At 39.4% G+C, this 19,553-nt stretch overlaps 1 protein-coding gene across 3 annotated transcripts in view; it reads left to right on the top strand.

Annotated features, from left to right (window-relative positions):
- LOC140119648 (baculoviral IAP repeat-containing protein 1-like) overlaps positions 1 to 19,553 on the top strand; it is a 34,426-nt gene continuing 14,873 nt past the window's right edge. Inside the window, exons 1-6 of one of the 3 annotated variants that reach the window (XM_072138909.1) lie at positions 1 to 478; positions 1,538 to 2,121; positions 3,982 to 4,081; positions 6,995 to 7,076; positions 8,663 to 8,714; positions 11,118 to 13,232. In XM_072138909.1, coding sequence (XP_071995010.1) covers positions 1,578 to 2,121; positions 3,982 to 4,081; positions 6,995 to 7,076; positions 8,663 to 8,714; positions 11,118 to 13,232 — 2,893 coding nt within the window. In that variant the 5' untranslated portion in view covers positions 1 to 478; positions 1,538 to 1,577. The remainder of the gene's footprint in view (positions 479 to 1,537; positions 2,122 to 3,981; positions 4,082 to 6,994; positions 7,077 to 8,662; positions 8,715 to 11,117; positions 13,233 to 19,553) is intronic. The other 2 variants (XM_072138901.1, XM_072138895.1) reach the window with 2 other exon arrangements.

The following is a 19,553-nucleotide window of genomic DNA, read 5'->3' as shown; positions in this document are numbered from 1 at the left end:
CTGTATAAAAATTAATAAATGTATGTGGCTCTATGTAATTATTTTCAGCATTTTAACAATAGTGGGCAAAATTTTCTCTTTATAATTTCCTATGTAGAATCAAATATATCTGAAGAGTTTATAAAAAAAACCAATAGAAGCTTACAATAAAGCAAAGAGTTAATAGAAGGCCCAGCAAGGAGTATACAAATATGAATAGTGTCACAAGAGATTCTTTATGTTTTCCCCCACATGTCTGTCATTCCAAGAGCAAAACTTCTTTACAGAATATGTACCAGAAATAATAAAACAATCCAGTGTTTCAGGAAATACAAAAAATATGTGTCACACCTTGGTTTATTCAAAATATATTTTTCTGGCACTTCCTAGTAAGAGCTTCTCTGTTTTTGACCTTTCAGAAAGTTTCCAGTGCTTCTACAGAAGAGAAGTGCATTAAGATGTGTGGTGGACCACCCTAGAGTCTCTTGACTGACTGGTAGTGAGTTTTCTATGCTATTTTTTTTATTATTTTCTATTAATGCACATGTGTGCTTATAATTTTTGCTAATTACATTTGTGGTGCTTGTGGTTATACAGCCTAAGATACAATCATTGTTGTAAGATATAGTTTGATATGCATTTTGTGATATGTTTTCCATCCTCCACATTTGGGGCGCACAGTGAAAGCCGTAAAATCCAAGCCCACAAGAAAACGGCACAAATGCCATTTCACCACTTTCACTGCATTTGGAATTTTTTTCCCGCTTCTCAGTACATGGCATGGAATATTCAATACCATCACTATGAAGTGCAATTTGTTACATAGAAAACAAGCCGTCACACAGCTCTGTACGTGTTAAAAATAAAAAAAGTTATAGAACTTTGAAGGTGGGGAGTGAAAAAATAGAAATGAAAAAAGAGGGCCAGGTGATTAAGGGGTTAAAAGGCCATGATCAATGTTTAGTAAAGAGATATTTGAGGGTGCATTCACATATATAAATTTATTCCAGTACGTCAAACAAATGTACAATTGCACGTGCACCTATTCAGCATCGACAGATAAATATAGCCAGAATTATGTTTTGGGTTTTTTTGTCCGTTCAGAACTAAACCATTGGATCACTCAAAAGGGTAAACTGCTTTCTTCTCAGACCTTTCTGAAAAATCAAATAAAAAGTCTATAGTGGAACTTTAGAAATAGATTTTCTAATTTAATTTCTAAGAAAGTTTCAAACCGTTTCTGCGCAACTAGTGGTTTTTTGACCACATTCTAAAAAAGGGTAGTGGTGGGAAAGTGTCATCATGCTCGCCAGTTTTCTGGCATAAAGGATGATTCATATTAATAACAACTTCAAGTTTTGCCATAGATTTCTAAAATGCCAATAAGATGCCAACGTCCATGTCTATAGGACATTGTCAGTGGTGGTCTCCACTATATGATTGTGATACCTACAGTGTGGGAAAGTATAATGCCATGTAATGGAATCATGTTTTGCTTCCAACCCCCATTCTCCCATGTACTACTATGAATTTACATTTTTATATCTTTTTTTTACAGAAAGTTGAGAAAGTTGCAAGGATAATTGCCTTAAAGAATAATGGATCTTATAAATATAAATGAGTTTGATGGACCTAGAAGACTAGTATTTCCAGAATGGTTCTTGCATACGAATTTAGACAGTCTCCTTGATGATCTAAGTGAGAACTATAGGAAAATACGTGAACAGCTGCCTAAAGGACCCATCTATGCAATGAGAAGTGAAGCAAAGAGGTTAAGGAGTTTCTTAAATCTACCTTCAGAAAGTTCCTGGACAGCTAATGAGATGGCTTCTGCCGGATTCTTCAGTACTGGTGTGGAGAACAGCTGTCAGTGCTTCTGCTGTGGGCTGGTATTATGTAACGAGGCAATAAGGGCCATACCAATGAAAAGACATACACAATTCAATCCTGATTGTGCCTTTATTCAAGGAATTGATGTTGGGAATATATCAAAGTATGATATCCGTCCACAATCCATAGCGCTCAGTCCCAGTGATCACCGGATGCAGGATGAACAGGCCAGACTACAGACATTTTCCTGTTGGCCTCCGTATACATTAATGGAGCCGGACGTCCTTGCACAGGCAGGATTTTTTTCCACAGGTATTTTTTTTTAAATTATAATAATAATTCTTTATTTATATAGCGCCTATAGATTATGCAGCACTGCACAAAGCATCCAAATTGTTCCCTGTTCCCATGGGGCTCACAATCTAAACAACCTAGCAGTATGTTTTGGAGTGTGGGAGGACCCAGACATAGCCCACGCAAACACGGAGAGAACATACAAACTCTTTGCAGATGTTGACCTGGGTGGGATTCGAACGCAGGACCCCAGTGCTGCGAGGCAGAAGTGCTACCCACTCAGCCACCGTGCTGCCCTGTTATTATATATTATTATAGACAGTTATAGTTCATCAGTATTAAATCAGCTCCTTAATCATTAAAAGTAGATCAGTGTTCATAGTTCGGACACAGATCTTGCATAAACCTTAGCATGGCAACACAGGCAGAGCTGTGTTGTTCTGGCTTAAACACTGGGGGACATTTATCAAGCTGCCTAAGAGAAGACTGAGCTTAGTTGCCCATGGCAACCAATTACAGCTCAGCTTTCATTTTACCAGTACCCATGAGAATTTTAAAGGGGAGCTGTAATCGATTGCCATGGGCAACTAACCACATTCTTACTTGATAAATGTTAACTGTCTGTGTCCCTTCTATCACCTGATAAGTTTAGGTGCCTTCACATGGCAAGAAGAAGAGCTTTCCTGCACAAAACAAATTGTCCCTAAGACTCACTCCTTTTATGAAACATCCACGGCGAGTTCCAACTTTTTCCTTCTCTTAAAGGGAACCTGTCACCAGGAGACCCATTTTTAGCACTCCTCCAGTCCCCACGGAGCATAGTACATACGCTTCCAATGTGTTTTTGTATTAAAAATTGGTTTTACAGAAAAAAGATATGTTATATTGTACCTTTCATTAGCATATGCTGTGTGACTAGGCAGTTGGCAAATAGGAGGGGCTGGAAATGAGCAGTTTCCGCCCCACCCTTGGGAAACAGCTCCTCCATGTGACCTTTTCAAATATATGAAAACACCCATCACTTGGCTTAGCGACGCCCCCTGCTCTTGTACAGCCAATTCTGAGTGAGGGGAGTTATATATTTGAAAAGGTCACATGTTTCCCATGGGTGTGGGGGGGACTGCTCCTTTCCAGCCCCTCCCATTGGGCAACTGCCTAGTCACACCGCAGATGCTAATGAAAGGTACAATATAACATATCTTTTTTTCGGTAAAAACAATTTTTTATACAAAAACACTTTGGCAGTGTATGTACTATGCTCTGTGGGGACTGGGGGAGTGCTAAAAATGGGTCTCCTGGTGACAGGTTCCCTTTAAATCTCAATTCTTCACATTGATGACTTTTCCTTAGTAAAGTTCCTAGTTTACTTTGTTCCTCGTTTCCTTAGTAAAGTTCCTTAACTTCCTTAGTTCCTGGTAAAGTTTCTCAGCGCGAGAAACTTTACCAAGGTAAATATCATATGGTAAAGTTTTATAACTGACCAACCCCTTTGTGGGTAACCAAAGAATACACTGTAATAGCAAAGTGGGGAAACTCATAGTCATACTAAATTAACTTTTTTTCTTAATCAATTTCAATAAAATATGAGCTTTTAAGAATAGTTCTAAATATAGATCATAGAACGCAACAACAATGGATAAAATCATATTTTAAACTTCAGGATTATTAATATTTTGCCTTGTGCATTTATTAAAGTAAAAGATGTCCATACCAGATGTCTGAGGTTTACAGTCACCTGAATTAAATGGAACGTAGATAAATAGGGACGAGTTGTTCTGAAGGAAACTTGTTGGGAAGGCATCCCAGGTAGTTGGGAAAGAGAGATGAGCCTACTCCTTTCTTCCTTTATTGAAAATAAAGTTCCATAAATGCCCACAGGGACAAGAGACCATGTCCAGTGCTTCTCCTGTGGTGGATGTTTGGGAAACTGGGAAGAAAATGATGATCCCTGGAAAGAACATGCAAAATGGTTTCCTGAGTAAGTTTTCTTTTTTAAAAATTTGTATGGAAACTGTAGTGGGAAATAATTAATGCTAAAACAAATGGTAATGAAAAATTGGATATAATATAGCAATAGGATATATATATATATATATATATATATATATACGTCAAAGAAAACGGCAGCACTCCAAAATTGTGAAAAACTTGGTGTTTATTCCACCTCCCGCAACGTTTCGGCTGTGTTCAGCCTTTGTCAAGCAATGTGTGTCTAATTACATACAGGTATATATAGTCACAGTGTGATGACATCATCCAAATGGTAAACAAACAATGTGCACTAGTTTGTGCTTAATCTATACATGTTACAGTGATTATACAACAATCAATACAATAATACATTAATGGGGATCATACACCATTATAATCATGTAAAAAAGTGTTTTACGATTCTATAAAATAATAGAAACAATGTGCCATCTCACCTGTGTGGGAGTCTCCTCTCAGAAATCAAAACAGGCGCTCGTCGTGTACTGACAATGCGACTGCACATGACTGTGACGTATGGTGGAGAGCATGTCGCGCATGCGCCGAAAAGGGAAAAATTGATGTCAGCGCCATATTGGAAAAGGGGATATAATCTCAATAGCTATAAGCCGGCGCATGCGTGGAACATCAGCAAGTGTCCACGATCGCCATCATAAGTAAGGGGTAACTATAACAACAAAATGCCAATAAACAGTCCTGGGATGGGCATGTGCAGAGAGAGATAACTAAGCGCAATAAAATGTATAATGCGCCCATAGTAAATATATAGTGCCCTAAGGCATAATAAGGCATAACGGAGGTAACAAACCGACCCCAGAATTTTGGGCTAAGTGTATACTGTTAAGAGAGACTGTCCCAAAGTAATGTGGGTAGTAATGCCACGGCTTGCAAAAAACTGCCATCCGTGTATGTCAACAGGAGTTGCACTATACTGTAGTGGAAATGAACCCATCTCCACACCAGATAATGTGCGATCTCACCCACTAGTGGACAATGTGTGAAATAAGCCCTAGATGTCGGGATGTACCGAGTTCTGGAAGCGTATAGCTTCACTTAAATAGAACATGAAAAATCCATAGATAATAACCACATCCCATCACAGAGGGTAATTCCTAGGTAATAGAGAAAGGACTGTAGTGTATGATCTGCTACTCCATTCCCTAAGTCACAGAAAAAAGTATAAATAAAAAATAGCATGATTATAATCATTTTATTAATTAAATGCAGAATTTAACAAAAAAAGGGTCGTTGAGACAAGAGGAGAGATCCACATCAATTTTTCCCTTTTCGGCGCATGCGCGACATGCTCTCCACCATACGTCACAGTCATGCGCAGTCGCATTGTCAGTACACGACGAGCGCCTGTTTTGATTTCTGAGAGGAGACTCCCACACAGGTGAGATGGCACATTGTTTCTATTATTTTATAGAATCATAAAACACTTTTTTACATGATTATAATGGTGTATGATCCCCATTAATGTATTATTGTATTGATTGTTGTATAATCACTGTAACATGTATAGATTAAGCACAAACTAGTGCACATTGTTTGTTTACCATTTGGATGATGTCACCTGTATGTAATTAGACACACATTGCTTGACAAAGGCTGAACACAGCCGAAACGTTGCGGGAGGTGGAATAAACACCAAGTTTTTCACAATTTTGGAGTGCTGCCGTTTTCTTTGACGTATACCTACTGGACTCTGACTGGTGAGAGTTAAGGATAGCACCCATTACCTACACTTCTTACGGGGACTGTGCTGCTGATTTTTCAAAATATATATATATATGTTCAGTGCCAACAATATTAAATACATGCAGTGTTTCCAAAGGATATACATGCAACTCTTCTAACTTATACACAATAATATCTCCAAATAAAGCATCTCCAAATGACATATACATAAAGAGAGGATATATCAGTGCTTCTTTGCCAGATTTCTGCAGTAGAAGTACTGAAATAATTGCAAATTATTGGACACTGCAGAAAGAATGGGCTGGCTTGGGCGTTCCTGCCCCACACCTCTAGACTTCAGGCCTGAAGGTTTGCTGGTTCGGACCTGGCGTCGTTTTGTACACCAGCGCAGCACGGCCAACAGATACATTATAAGATCTAAGGCTGCATTCACACTGCCGCATGGGGGACGTATATACAGCCGACGTATATACGGCCAATATATGTCCCCCATAGACGGCAATGGGCGCACGACGCCCTATGGGAGCGGTACGGTGCAGCACATGTGCGACACCGTACTGCTCCGTACCCCGGGAAAAGATAGGACATGTCCTATCTTTTCCCATATTACAGCAACATGCGCCATACATCCCTATGAAGTGGGGCGGAGGTGAGCAGCGCTCACCTCCTCCTCCTCTCCCCGCACCCTGCCGTGTGTCCGCCGTGCTACGGTGCGGCGAGCAACAGCAGTGCGCATGTAGCCTAAGCCTCATGATTTATCATAAGCCTCTTAGAGCAGAACTGTTCCAGTGGCATCCGATCAGAGCTCGGCTTTCATTCTCCCATGCTGTTTATAATATTAAAGCTGAGTGCTGATTGGTTTCCACGGGCAACTAGAACAGTTTTACCTCAGAAACTTGATGATCAATCTCCCCCATAGAGAGCTAGGGTATGATAAATCTCCCCCATAGACTTTTTGCAAAAAAAGTATTGGCCCTTGTAAAGATGCCTTAACCTGACTCTTTGAAAGGCTTTTCAATAGTGTTTGTAAGTTATCTAGTTTAAGTTAAAGGTTACTTCATCTGTAAGTAAATCTTTGTGGAATTACATGAAAAGCTTTATACTACACTATACACAGGCTGGACACAGTAGTAGTAGACAATATAGCTATATGCACTCCCCATTTCAATCACGTAATCACCATATTATCTGTTTCTTTAAGGTGCCAATTTCTTCAAGGGCAAAAATCTAAAGATGAAATACAGCAGTACACTGACAATTATGAAGGATTTAGAGGAATAACGGTAAATTTTACAATCTTGTCATCAGACTTTAGATGTTGTTGGTTGAACGCAATGTAATAGAAAATTAGTTAACAAAAGTGTAGTTTCTTTCCATCCAAGTGCTATGAAGTATAGAAAGATTGGCAAGTAATATAATGCTTATATAATAACATAGGGGGATATTTATCAGGACCTCTGCGCACCGCCAGTGGCGCAGAGGCCCTGAAATAATCGCAAATGCTAGCTTATTGCTAGCTTTTGCGATTATTTCCCCCCGATAAAATGCCCCTCATTGTGTGCTGACTGCACCATGTCAATGACTTCTATGAGGGCAGAATTTATGTGGCCAGATCATGGCCCCCAATACGGGTGTGTGCATTGGGCCTAACTTCTGGGATCTCCCGTTCTCAACTCACAGATTCATTACTCTTCTCTGCTCATTTAACATGAGATTTCATATTAAAGAGGGATTTATAGAAAAAGACTTTTCATACCCTACCTGAAAGGGCTGGTGGTTTCATTGGGGGTAAAATGGAGTTTAAATACCACCTGAGAAAATGCAGTTAAATATCTTAGTCTGTCATGAAAATCTGAGGTGGTATCAGTAGCCAATGGCCCAGGTTTATTATTAGTGAGGCAAAGTGCACTAGGCCCAGGATGCAAAATCTAAGGAAAAAGATAGTGAAGACAAGAGATAACAAAGAGTTATGACTAGAAGAATACAATACAACTATTACAATAAAAGTACTAAGCAGAAGAGCCCAACAGACAGTTTGGACTAGGTAGGCCCAGCTGTTACTACAGGCAGTCCCTGACTTAAGGACACCCAACTGACAGACAAACATCTAATTACGGATAGATGTCTGACCACTGTGACCTCTGGTGAAGCTTTACTTTAGTCCCAGGCTGCAATGATCAGCTGTATGGTGTCTTTCATTAAGTTTTATTGATAGTCCTTGTTTCCATAACAGGAAAACATTTAAAAAATTTAATTGTCTCTTGGACAAAAAAAAATTTGGTCTTGTGCTAAAATTATAAAATATTCCAGTTCCAACTTACATACATATTTATAGAACCTATTTTGTACTTAACCCGTGGACTGCCTATACTTACCCAATGCAAGCATTTAGAACTAAGCACATTTGCTTGTGGTGAGGAGTAACTCCAGATGGGACTGAAATTTCAAAATACAATTCAAGCGTATGATGTGAACACATTATTTAGGTCCAGCATTAGGCGGCACCACTTCTTAAAAGCAATACATCTCTCTTGTGCCACCCAGGAGATTGTGGCCTTCTCATCTCCCCCTGGTTTGTGGCTCCTCATCTGCACAGATGCAGGTAGAGTTGAATTCCTGTAAGATACCCCTGCCAGGGCAGAAGTGTGGGCAGAGTCAGCAGTTGTCTAAGCCCACTGCTGGAATCAGTGGTACACCAACGAGCAAGTGTCTACCTACATATTCATTTAGTCGATGTTTTGTGTGTGATGTACTATATATATATTGATGTTTTATGCATTTGCTCTGTGGTCACTAATTTTCTGTTAATGAAATCATAAACCTATTTGACATATGTTATCCATAGTGTTCAATTGTGCTTTTTTTCTAGGGTTCATTTATATTCAGAAATATTCAGAACAGCGAGGTACAGTTTTCAACAGGTAACATTTTGTAGTATGTAATTACATTCAAGTATTCTGGGACTATAAAGCATTAAAGAGAACCCGTCAGGCGAAATAACCCCCTAAACAAAATATATTTTCATAAACTGCCATTAGAGAGCATTGCATCTATCCCTTCATTGTCCCTCTGCATGCCTGTAAATCTAAGCAATGAGGTCCTAAAGCTGTATGCAAATGACCTGTGAAATGTCCAAAGAGTCATTATCATATTCAAGCTGTCCACCTTATTCATTAGTGGGAGGCACAGCCACACCCCCAGTGCATGACTGACATCCTGTGTAATGCTGTGATGCTGTATAATTATGTGCTTCCTGGTGTTGGCGCCCCCTGCAGCCTGTGTGTGTGAGAGAGATACAATAGCTTCAGGCAGCCATGTTATAGCAGAACATGACAGGTACATGTGTAGCTGATGTCTGTGTCTCTGTGTATTAGGAGGATGCAGCATGTCAGCAGATGCAGCACACACACTAGCCATGCTTTACTATACATTACACACAGACATGAGCAGGGGGAGGAGAGGGGAGGGATAACAGGGGTGACATCACTGCCTCTGACCATGTGACCAATCTCATTTACATGATAAAGAAATGATGATTTTGCAATGATTAATGTATGAATTGACTAGATAAAGGTTGTGATGGGATTCTTGTGAGTGGCCCCAACAGGTAGAGGTGACAGGACAAGTGACACAGACCTGATGACAGGTGTCCTTTAAAAGTGATTTTCTTTTAGATATATATGTTACTTTTTACTATGATGAATATATGCACATTTGAAATTACTCTTTATTCTTTAGGTTGGTACAATCACATTTACCAAATTGATGTCATCTTAATACCTTAATATAGATGGGGTTTTTACCATTTTTACGTTGCGTTTTGGACATCCATACATTACTACAATAAACTGCGATACATTTAGGTGTTAAAGGAAAACTACTAGTTAGGTTACTTAAAAAACAAACCAGATATACTCACCTGCGCTTCTCTTCATTCCGTTCCCGGCTGTGTTCATTAATGTTGACACGCTGAAGCACGCGGACAAGATGTACGGCACTCCGGCTGCTAATTAGCAGATCATGATAATTAGTAGCCCAGAGCACCAGACATCTTGCCACCATGCTCCAGCCTGATAATTATATATCTTTTTTCTAGGCAATACCGCTGTATCAAGAGTGAGGTGAGTTGTTTTTAAGTAACCTAACTGGTAGTTTTCCTTTAAAGGGCAACTGATGGTTGCCCTCCATGACATCATGGTGGCAACAATTGTGGCCAAGATGGTACCAGCCATGCACAGCCACAATCTAAGTGCCGTATCATTGCGCCCTCTCCATGTGTTGCGTTTAGCAGTTAAGAAATGTTAGCCGGGGTGTTACACCAGCTTCATGATGCTTTGTGACGGGACTATTGCTTGAGTAATATTTCACATACTGTGCTGCCCAACGCCGCATATTGTTGTGTATTCATACTGATTTTCATATTTGTAATGGAATTCCAATAAATATGTCCTTGCTGTCTCCACTCACTCCCATAATGTTCACCCCTAATCTCCCTGATAGCATTGCATCAGGGGGATTTACCGTAATCGTTTTATCCAGGAGGCTTTATTGAAAGTCCAAAATGTGTTAGACCCTTGCTCCCGTTGGACCTGGTGGATAAACATCCTGTACTAGCAGATAGTCAGTTTACCAATGGCCGGATTAAGCACTTTGTAACCTCTTATTTAGTCTTAATCATTATACATTATACATAATATTAGTAATTTCTGATAGCTTTCAGTCATAACAAATGCACAGTATTTCCATATTGGTACACATATTGGGGCACATTTACTTACAGGGTCACCGGTGTTCACTGAAATTTCATTGTCTGTCTATAATGCTATGTGCAGCGATTCACTAAGATCGTGCACCAGAAATTATGAATGTGTCGCTGTGGTCCGATAGACTTCACCATCTTTTTTGTGGTGCATCTCTAACATAGGGTGTGCGACACAATTTCAAAGTTAAACACGACGATCGGTCCGAATCAGTTGGACAGTCCAATGGCACTCCCTTTAATTTGTGCAGCATGGAGACCAGCGCAGACACTTCTTAAATACCTGTGCAAGCCGTTTTCGCCATGAAGAACGTTCACAGTCCCTTAGTAAATGTGCCCCATTGTGATGCATGATGGACTCTAGACTGTGCACTTTTCCTTTGGATGCTACATTTATTTACAACACTAAACACTAATAACATAAATAAATGTATTTCTGCCAGCAAACATATCTTGTTTGTTTTTTACCAACAGTAAAAGTTGATAAAGTTTTTATGTTTGTACTTAGGGAACTCATTTATTTATTGTTTATCATTTTTTTTATTTCTAATAATTTTATTTTCAGAAACTTCTATCTGCCTGGATTTTTTGAAAAAACGTCTTACAGAAAAGTACCATGATCGCAGTTTCCAGCATGTTTCTCCTTTTGGGGATACCATTTCTGTAGATCTGGACTCTCAGTTTGCAGATATCTGTGTGATGTTGAAGGACACAAAAAATCAAGTAGTGCGGCAGCTGATATTACCAGATATCTTGTCTGAGCTGAATGACATCACCATGATAGAAGGGGAAGCAAATAGTGGGAAGACCGCTCTTCTCAGAAAGATTGCCATTCTGTGGGCCTCAGGATCCTGTCCTATACTCAGCAGGTTCAGTCTTGTGTTTTATATCTCTCTTGCTTCTGCCGAGAGCCATCAAACTCTCAGTGACATTATCTGCCAACAACTGATCGGACCCTCAGCATCTCTGACAGAAGAGAGTCTGGGGGAAATCACAGGGAAACTAAAGGATAAAGTCCTCTTCCTCCTGGATGACTATGGTTTACAGGACTCAACTCCAAAACCAGTAGAAGAGCTAATCCTGAAGAATCCTTGGAATAGACTGAATCTGGCAGTCACCGTGAGCACTGATAAGGGGAGGAAGCTACGACAATACGCAAGGACCACAATGAGCATCCAGAAATTCCCCTTATATAGTTCAATTTACATAGTAAAAAGCTTTTTTGCACGTGACGGTAAAGAGATGGATGCATTTTTAAATTCATCTGCAAAATATAAAGCCCTACTGACAACTCCTCTGATGATTCTGGCTCAGTGTTCCTCTTGGAATAAATACCCCGATGACAACACAACTGGTGAAATCCATGTCTTTAAAGAATATGTGAAATATAAGATATTAAAGTTTCCTAATGAGTATCAAGCAGTGAGTTCTCAGGTCTCTTCTTGTGGAGAACTTGCCCTCCAGGGATTGTTCAAGTCAAAGTTTAATTTTACAGAAATTGACCTAAGAGCAGCCGGTGTGGATAGAGACAAAGCCGTCAGATATGGACTTCTGAGTGAATTTACAGCACAGAGACTCCATCCAATTTACATGTTCTCCAATCCTTCATTACAAGAATTTCTTGCTGCAAAACGACTCAGTGAATTATTAGAGTCTGAAAAACCTGAAGATCTGGACAAAGGTCTCCATTACCTTCACCAGGTTAATACATTTCTTAAAATGATTGGACCTTACTGCTATTTTCTGAGATATGCAGCCATGATTTCAACAAAATCAACTCTCAAGATCATCTCATATGTATTCAGTCTATATGACAATCCTGAAGCTTTGGATTGCCATCCAGCTTTCACAATACAATTGGAGAAATATACAGACCTTGCGCTGGATGAACTTTGTTATCCTTTTGCAGTAGGGCCCACAAATATGGACATTGGTTTGGTTTTTATGAATATATTGGTGACATTTGCCATTGAGTCGGCCATTGAAGGTCAATGTCTACCAGACTGTGCTCCTATAATAATCCAGTTTCTTACCGGGAAAGCCTTTGAGTTTGGTGTCAGTCTAATCACAAACAATTCAGCAAGACACATTCTCAATTTTATAAAGAAATACCCAGAATGTATGAGTTTACTGAGCAGCATCAAGTTTTACATTTTTGCTGAAAACTTTGAAGAAATATCAGAAAATTACCATGTGAAGAGTATGAAACAAGTTGATGTTCCTACAGTAGAAAGAGATTATGCTCATGCATATGTTTCACAGAATGAGCTTGTAGAAAAGGAAAAACTGAGCAAATATCACTATGACAAAGTGCTCTCATATGTCCCCAGCCATATTTTAATAAGAGACTCAATTACTGACCCCTTTAAATCTACAGGGGGGTATAAAGTGCCAATTTTCAAAGTACAAGTAAATGGAGTGAATCGTGATAATTTTTCTCAAGTGCATTGGGAACACTTTCAGGTCCTTTTCTCAAAATCAGATACAATTGAGTTAGAATTGAACAACAGTACAGATTTTGTGGAACACCTTGAACCGGCAATTGAGCAGCATTTACATTCTTTCAGGAGATTATGTTTTTGTGATTCCTATTTGACCGCAAAGGAGCAAGATTTAATCCTCAAGATGTCTTCTCTAGAATCCCTGGAGATCCGATGTAACTATGGTATAAAGGGCCAAGGTACTATTACTTATTCTTAGATCCAGCCACTGTGACTGTGATAATCTTGTTTTCTTTGTTATTCATTGCCTACTTCCTTCTTAAATCAACTTTTAAATGATGCTAATTACCTTAAGGTCTCACTTCCCCATGTACTTTCTGCTTTTGTTCTAAGAGATTATATGCATAGATTATTTTACCCTATGCAGGATTATATTGTGTGATTAGTAATTAGGCCAAATATCAAGTTAAAACTGGTTGCAAAGGGCATGTCCCACCTTGAAGTATGTAAAGACCCGAAGACATAGATGGCATAGCAGCACTTTGTAACTCACTCAAGGGTCCAATTCATAGGAACCACAAGCATTTATGCACGTTAAAAGATGCAATGTGTTACTTAACGCTGTATTGTGATTAGTTTTTTATACCTGATGAAAGCTCCGGTCCGGAGCTGAAACGCGTCGCATCTTTTAGCGTGAATAAGCTTGTGGTTCCTATGAATTGGACCCTTGAGTGAGTTACAAAGCGCCGCTCCGCCATCTATGTCTTCGGGTCTTCACATAACTTATCAACACGTCTCCAGGATCCTGGTCCCCAGGTGAGTGTGGATATTGAGGATTGGCAGCTGTACTCCCAATTTATGATAAGCCTGATGTCACCGGTAAGAAGGTGAGAGTTTAGGAATCACGATATTGATTTTACTATTTGCATGACTATATCACACAAGGTTTGTGCTTTCTTGTTCCTCTTGTATTTCAACTATCCTGCTGGGGAGCTCCAACTTCGTTCCTGAGCCCCCTATCCAAGGTGTTTTTTGGCCATCTTGAAGTATTACAATTCCATGTTTAATAAGCCAAAGAGTATGTAAAAAATACATGATAAATGTGAATCTTACCTCTAGGATCCACATCTATCTTGGAATAGAAGGTTAGCAGCACTACAAGACAACTCTCCATTACAGTCTTTGGGAGCAACAAAAATAGTTATGCAACTAACTCGTCTAGACCTGACCCAATGGCGCTCCTGTAGACTTGAACGCATGCCCAGCCAACCCTCCTTTCATACTGGCTGCAGGACTCTTATTTTCAAAATGGACAAAGTTCCTATAAATGGAAGCTGCATCGATGATGTAGTTATAATGTATTCTGTGGATGTGTCATAAATTTAATACATGATTAAACCTCATTAAAAATTGAGAATACTTTAAAGGACTTCTACCATCAGTTTCACTGATGGTGGATATCTAGCACCTATTTTCTTTATGCACTAAGCAAAAAAGTTTTTAGTCCCTAAAGAAACGGCACACTTAATAATTATGTAAATTAGCTGGAGGTGCTCAGGCTGATCTCACCTGAACGCCTCTCGGCATCGCTGGTTTTTAATGTATTCTGCTCTGCACTGTAATTGTACCTCCTGCTCCCACCCAAGGAGGTAGGAGAGAGTTTCTGTCCCACTATCTCTAAGCCTCGGCTCACTGGCCAGCTTCTAGCTCATGGGGGGGGGGGCGGGGGCAGGCGGTACAATTACATTGCAGAGCGGGATAAATTAGAAGCCGGCGATGCGCTCAGGTGTCATCAGCCTGCGCCTCCATCTAATTTACATATATTTAAAAAAATTTATTTTCTTTGTAAGTGTGCTGTTTCTTTTTACACTAAAAACAGTTCCACTTAGTGCCTAAATAAATGGGCATGTAATGCTGCATGTTGGTGCATGTGAGTGTTTGATCTTGCAACACAATTCCTTTTTTAAATTCCGCGGTTTGTCTGAATCCGTCGGGTTGTCTGATGGCCCGCCCCCCCATTTCTGTCGCGTGCAAGCCGGCGGCGATGCGGCAAAATCCAATCGCTTGCGCCAAAAACCCGGGGCAATTCGACGCAAAACGGAAATCGTCGGCAAACTCAACGAAAATGCTTCCGACGGACCCTTAGTAAATGAGCCCCATAGAGTTAGTTAAAACGGTAATAAAAGTTTATACCTTTTTTAAAAAATTTTATTTGGGGTTAATAGTGGAAAAAAGATTTTCTTTGTAATTTGTAGTACTCTTTTTCTTTTGATTTTCAAATTAACTCAAAACTAACATTATTTATGAATTCCCTATTTGGTTTCGGTCATTTTGATATATAATGGGACAGATTTATCAAGCTGTCAGAATATTCTTAGTTGCCCATGGCAACCAATTACAGCTCAGCTTTTATTTTACCAGTGCTCATAAATATTTTAAAAGGAAGCTGTGATTGGTTGCCATGGGCAACTAAGAATATTCTGACTTTTAAACAGCTTGATAAATCTTCCCAAATATGTGTAGTCTCGGGCAAACCTGGCGACTATGGCAATGCTTGTTGTAGTGTTGCGGGGGATTTTTTTATTATATAAGGGAAATGTCAATGTGTTTTTATGAATATTTATCAATATTTTTTTGTGTGTGTTTTTACTTTATATGTCCCCCATGAGGCCATAAAAGACCCCTGGACAACATTTTCACATTTTTTAAAAATGTGACTTTATTTTTTCTCTTTAGCAAGTTTTCCCTGTAACTGAGGCATCCGTAAGAGTAATATATATGGACCTCACTAAATGACACATGGGCAGTGCCATAACTAGAAGAGGCTGGGCCCCATGACAAACTTCTGCATGGGGCCCCCCTTCTCCTGAAAAAAATATATAGACATATTTTGTACAAACATATGTATACAATTACACACATTTATATACTTCTATCTCCTTCACGCTCTGTGCCATACATACATAGCTACAAACGGTGTATGAAGGGGGCTCACAAGGTAAGCCCTCTTCATACCGAGGTTGGGTTCACTGCATATTGCAGCAAACACCCACTGCTAATACCCACAATTGCTAGCATTGATTTCGTGGGCGCCGCCATGTTTGTTGAGATCCCTTGTCCCCGCGACATCATTGCCGCGATTGGATGCCATGACAGCCTCGGGTCTGCTATTTGGCTTCTGGAGATTCAATACAATGCGCCAGTGGCTCACTGTAATGAATCCTACGTAAAAATGCCACATACTGCAAAAACCTAAAAATTCAAATCTCCCCCCCCCCCCTTTCCTTAGAACTGATATACAACTAAACAGTAAAAGTCCCAAAATGCCAGAATTTGGCTGGGTGGGGGGTGGCAAGAGCGGGCGCACAGAGTTCGACCGGTGGGGGGGGAGAGGCAGGCGGAGTTTGGGTGGGCTGGCCGGAGTTTGCGCTGGCCTGGCGGGTCCCCGGGCCCCTCCCCACAAAGGGCTGGGTCGCGGTCATGGAGGGTGTTACGCCATTGCACAAGGGGAAGAGCACAGAATTTAAAGTGTAATTGTTAATAAAAGATAATCATTGAGATATATGTACCTCAAAATGGAAAAATCTAATAATTGAGTATGCATGACTCCATGTCCAAAATTGTCCAAAATATGTAGTAGTAGTTTACACATGTTGATAATGGGAGGTTGATGACCAATGACCTAACCCTTATTATAATAGCTACTTATGTTTATACACACTCTGCAACAAACCCGCTCAGCTCTAGGTGCACAGTTCTCCAGGAACGCCTTTCTTTTCCCAAACAACTTAAACTTGAAATGGACGAGGTCGGCACTTCACTTCATGAATCCTTTATTGGTCCCTGTTGGAAGCAGCAGTTCCACACTTGTACACATAAAGATAATGCTAATCTGATGCGTTTCAGACCCGTCAGTCCTTAGTCATATTTATGTGTACAAGTTTGTAACTGCTGTTTCCACCATGGACCAATAAAGGATTCACGTTTATTCATGAACAAGTGAGTGCCGACCTCCTCCGTTTCAAGTTTATCCTTATTGTAATAGGCAAAGAGGATGCAATTGTTACAAATCATCCAACACTGTTGTCTTCCCTGAGCATCCAGGTCTTTTTGCGTGGATGAGTTCACCCAATTGTAGATTTTGCCAATCCCAATATTGTAGCAATTTCTCAAATGCTTTCTTTCACCTGCACGAAGAGCTCCATTGTCAGAAATGTCTTATTCATAGCAAGATGTTTTAACCCCTTAAGGACGGGGCCATTTTGTAGCTTAAGGCTCAGTTCCATTTTTTGGATTCTGACCTGCGTCTCTTTATATGGTTATAACTTTTGAACACTGTTACTTATCTAAACGATTCTGAGATAGTTTTTTCCCTCACATGTTGTACTTCATTTTAGTGGTACATTTTGGCTGATAAGTTTTGCGTTTATTTACAAAAAAAGAAAAAATTATGAATCTTTAGAAAAATATGCCATTTTCGAAATTCGAAATCATCACGTTTTCAGGCAGATCGATTTACCACCTAAATAACTTGCCGAATAATATTTCCCATATGTCTACTTTACATTTTCATAATTTTTTAAATGTTTGGATAATTTATTTTGACGTCACGCGGCTTACAAATCGAATATCGCTTTTCCAGATTTTCAGAATTTACTATTTTGGGGATAAATACTGTTTAAAATTAAATTTTACATATTTAGCATTAAAACCCCCTATATAATCAACCCATTTTCAAATCTGCACCCCTTAAGCTATCAGAAAAAGCTTTTCGAAGATTTTTAACCCCTTGGGATCTTCATAGTAATTGAATCAAAACGGAGGTGAAATTTAGAATGCTCAAATTTTGTCGGTTATACGTTCATTTAGCCCTAAGATTTACACATTTCCAAAAGATAAAAAAAGAAAACCCATCATAAAATTTGTTCTACAATTTCTCCTGAGTGCAGAGAACCCCACATGTGGTCGTTACTTGTGTTATGGGGGCACAGTGAGGCGCAGAAGGGAAGGAGCACCCTGCAGCTGCCAGGATTTTAGTTTCCTCATTGGCCCCTTTTGAAGGCTATAAAATTTTCGCTTTTCCGTTATTTGGGTCATGTGACGGCATTTTTTTTGTGGGATGAGATGCTTTTTCCAGTGTTAGCATTTGGGGGTTGGTATCCCCTATTGTTGAAAATTTAGGAACTTTTTTTGAGGTTACGACTAGAAAAGCATCAATTCTGTACTGGATTTTTAACTTTTTTTTTTTGTGTTCACCGTATAGCCTAATAATCATGTTATCTTTATTCTATGGGTCGATACGATTATGGGGATACCAGACATGAATATTTTTTCTTATGTTTTACTAAATTTACTAAATAAAACCCTAATGTGGGAGAAAATCTATCATTTTTGCATTGCCGTCTTCCAAGTGGCATAACATTGTTACCTTTTTGGCTACAGAGCTGGTTGATGGGTTGTTTTTGCGGGACATGTTGTAATTTGCAACAGTATCATTCTAGAGTACCTATGTTTTGTTGATCACTTTTTATTGCATTTTTAGTGGAATTCAAAAGGTAAAAATCATAATTTTTGGCGGGTTTTTAAAGTTTTTTTTACGGCGTCATACGGGTTCAATAGTTATTTAGTTTTATTCTAAGGATTGTTACAGACGCGGTGATACTATATATGTGGGGTTTGTGTTATGATTTAGACTTCTTTGAGCGTTCTATGTCTCTTTATATGTTTTGGGGCTTATGGGCATTTTTTGTGATTTATAAAGTTATTTTTTATTGAAAAACATTTTTACATTTTTTACTTGATCCACCATGGGACATGAACAAGCAATCATCTGAGGTGGGTTTAGGTGCAGTTTTGTTAATGTAGCAGGTGCAAGACATGAACTGCAAGACATGAACTGTATGGGTATCTGTTCCACAAATGTCATTCACCGGTAAATTAACCAATCTGCACCTAAAACCACCTCAAAGCTGATTGCGATGAAGTTTTTACTGCAACATGTGACTCCATCCCGAGTCAATGGTCCAATTACTTTTGGTTTAAAAACAGGGTGGCTTGTGTTATGTAGCTGAAAGTCCTCAACCCTTTATTCAATTTTAATGTAGGTACCGTCAAATAAAAGCTGAAAGTCTGGACATAATCTCCATTATATAACCATAACTTGATTTATATTTCAGTAAATGAATAAATAAAAACAAATGTTTTATCAGTGTCCAAATGTTTATGGCCCTAACTGTAAATTATAACTTCTTTTCTGGGTTGATATGATTACAGCAATACCTCAAGTATGTACTGTTTAAGGGCTCATTCAGATGGCCGTCTGCGGGGATGTATGTGCGGCCGCATATAAAATGTCCCTGTAGACGGCAATGGCGGCCAAGCCGCAGTACGATATCCCAAATGTGTTCCACGCCGTACACTGGGAAAAGAAAGAGCATGCTCTATGATCTTTTCCCGATCTTTTTCCCAATTTATCTTCAAGGATGCTATGATATTTAAATGTTATGGTTGTGAAGTTGAATGCATTTTAACTGGTTCACAACCGCCCGCCGTGTATTCAC

This window comes from Engystomops pustulosus, chromosome 1 (genome assembly GCF_040894005.1).
Source record: "Engystomops pustulosus chromosome 1, aEngPut4.maternal, whole genome shotgun sequence".
NCBI lineage: Eukaryota > Metazoa > Chordata > Amphibia > Anura > Leptodactylidae > Engystomops > Engystomops pustulosus.
The sequence above is the reverse complement of the archived record's forward strand: the minus strand, read 5'-3'. Positions and strand labels throughout refer to the sequence as shown.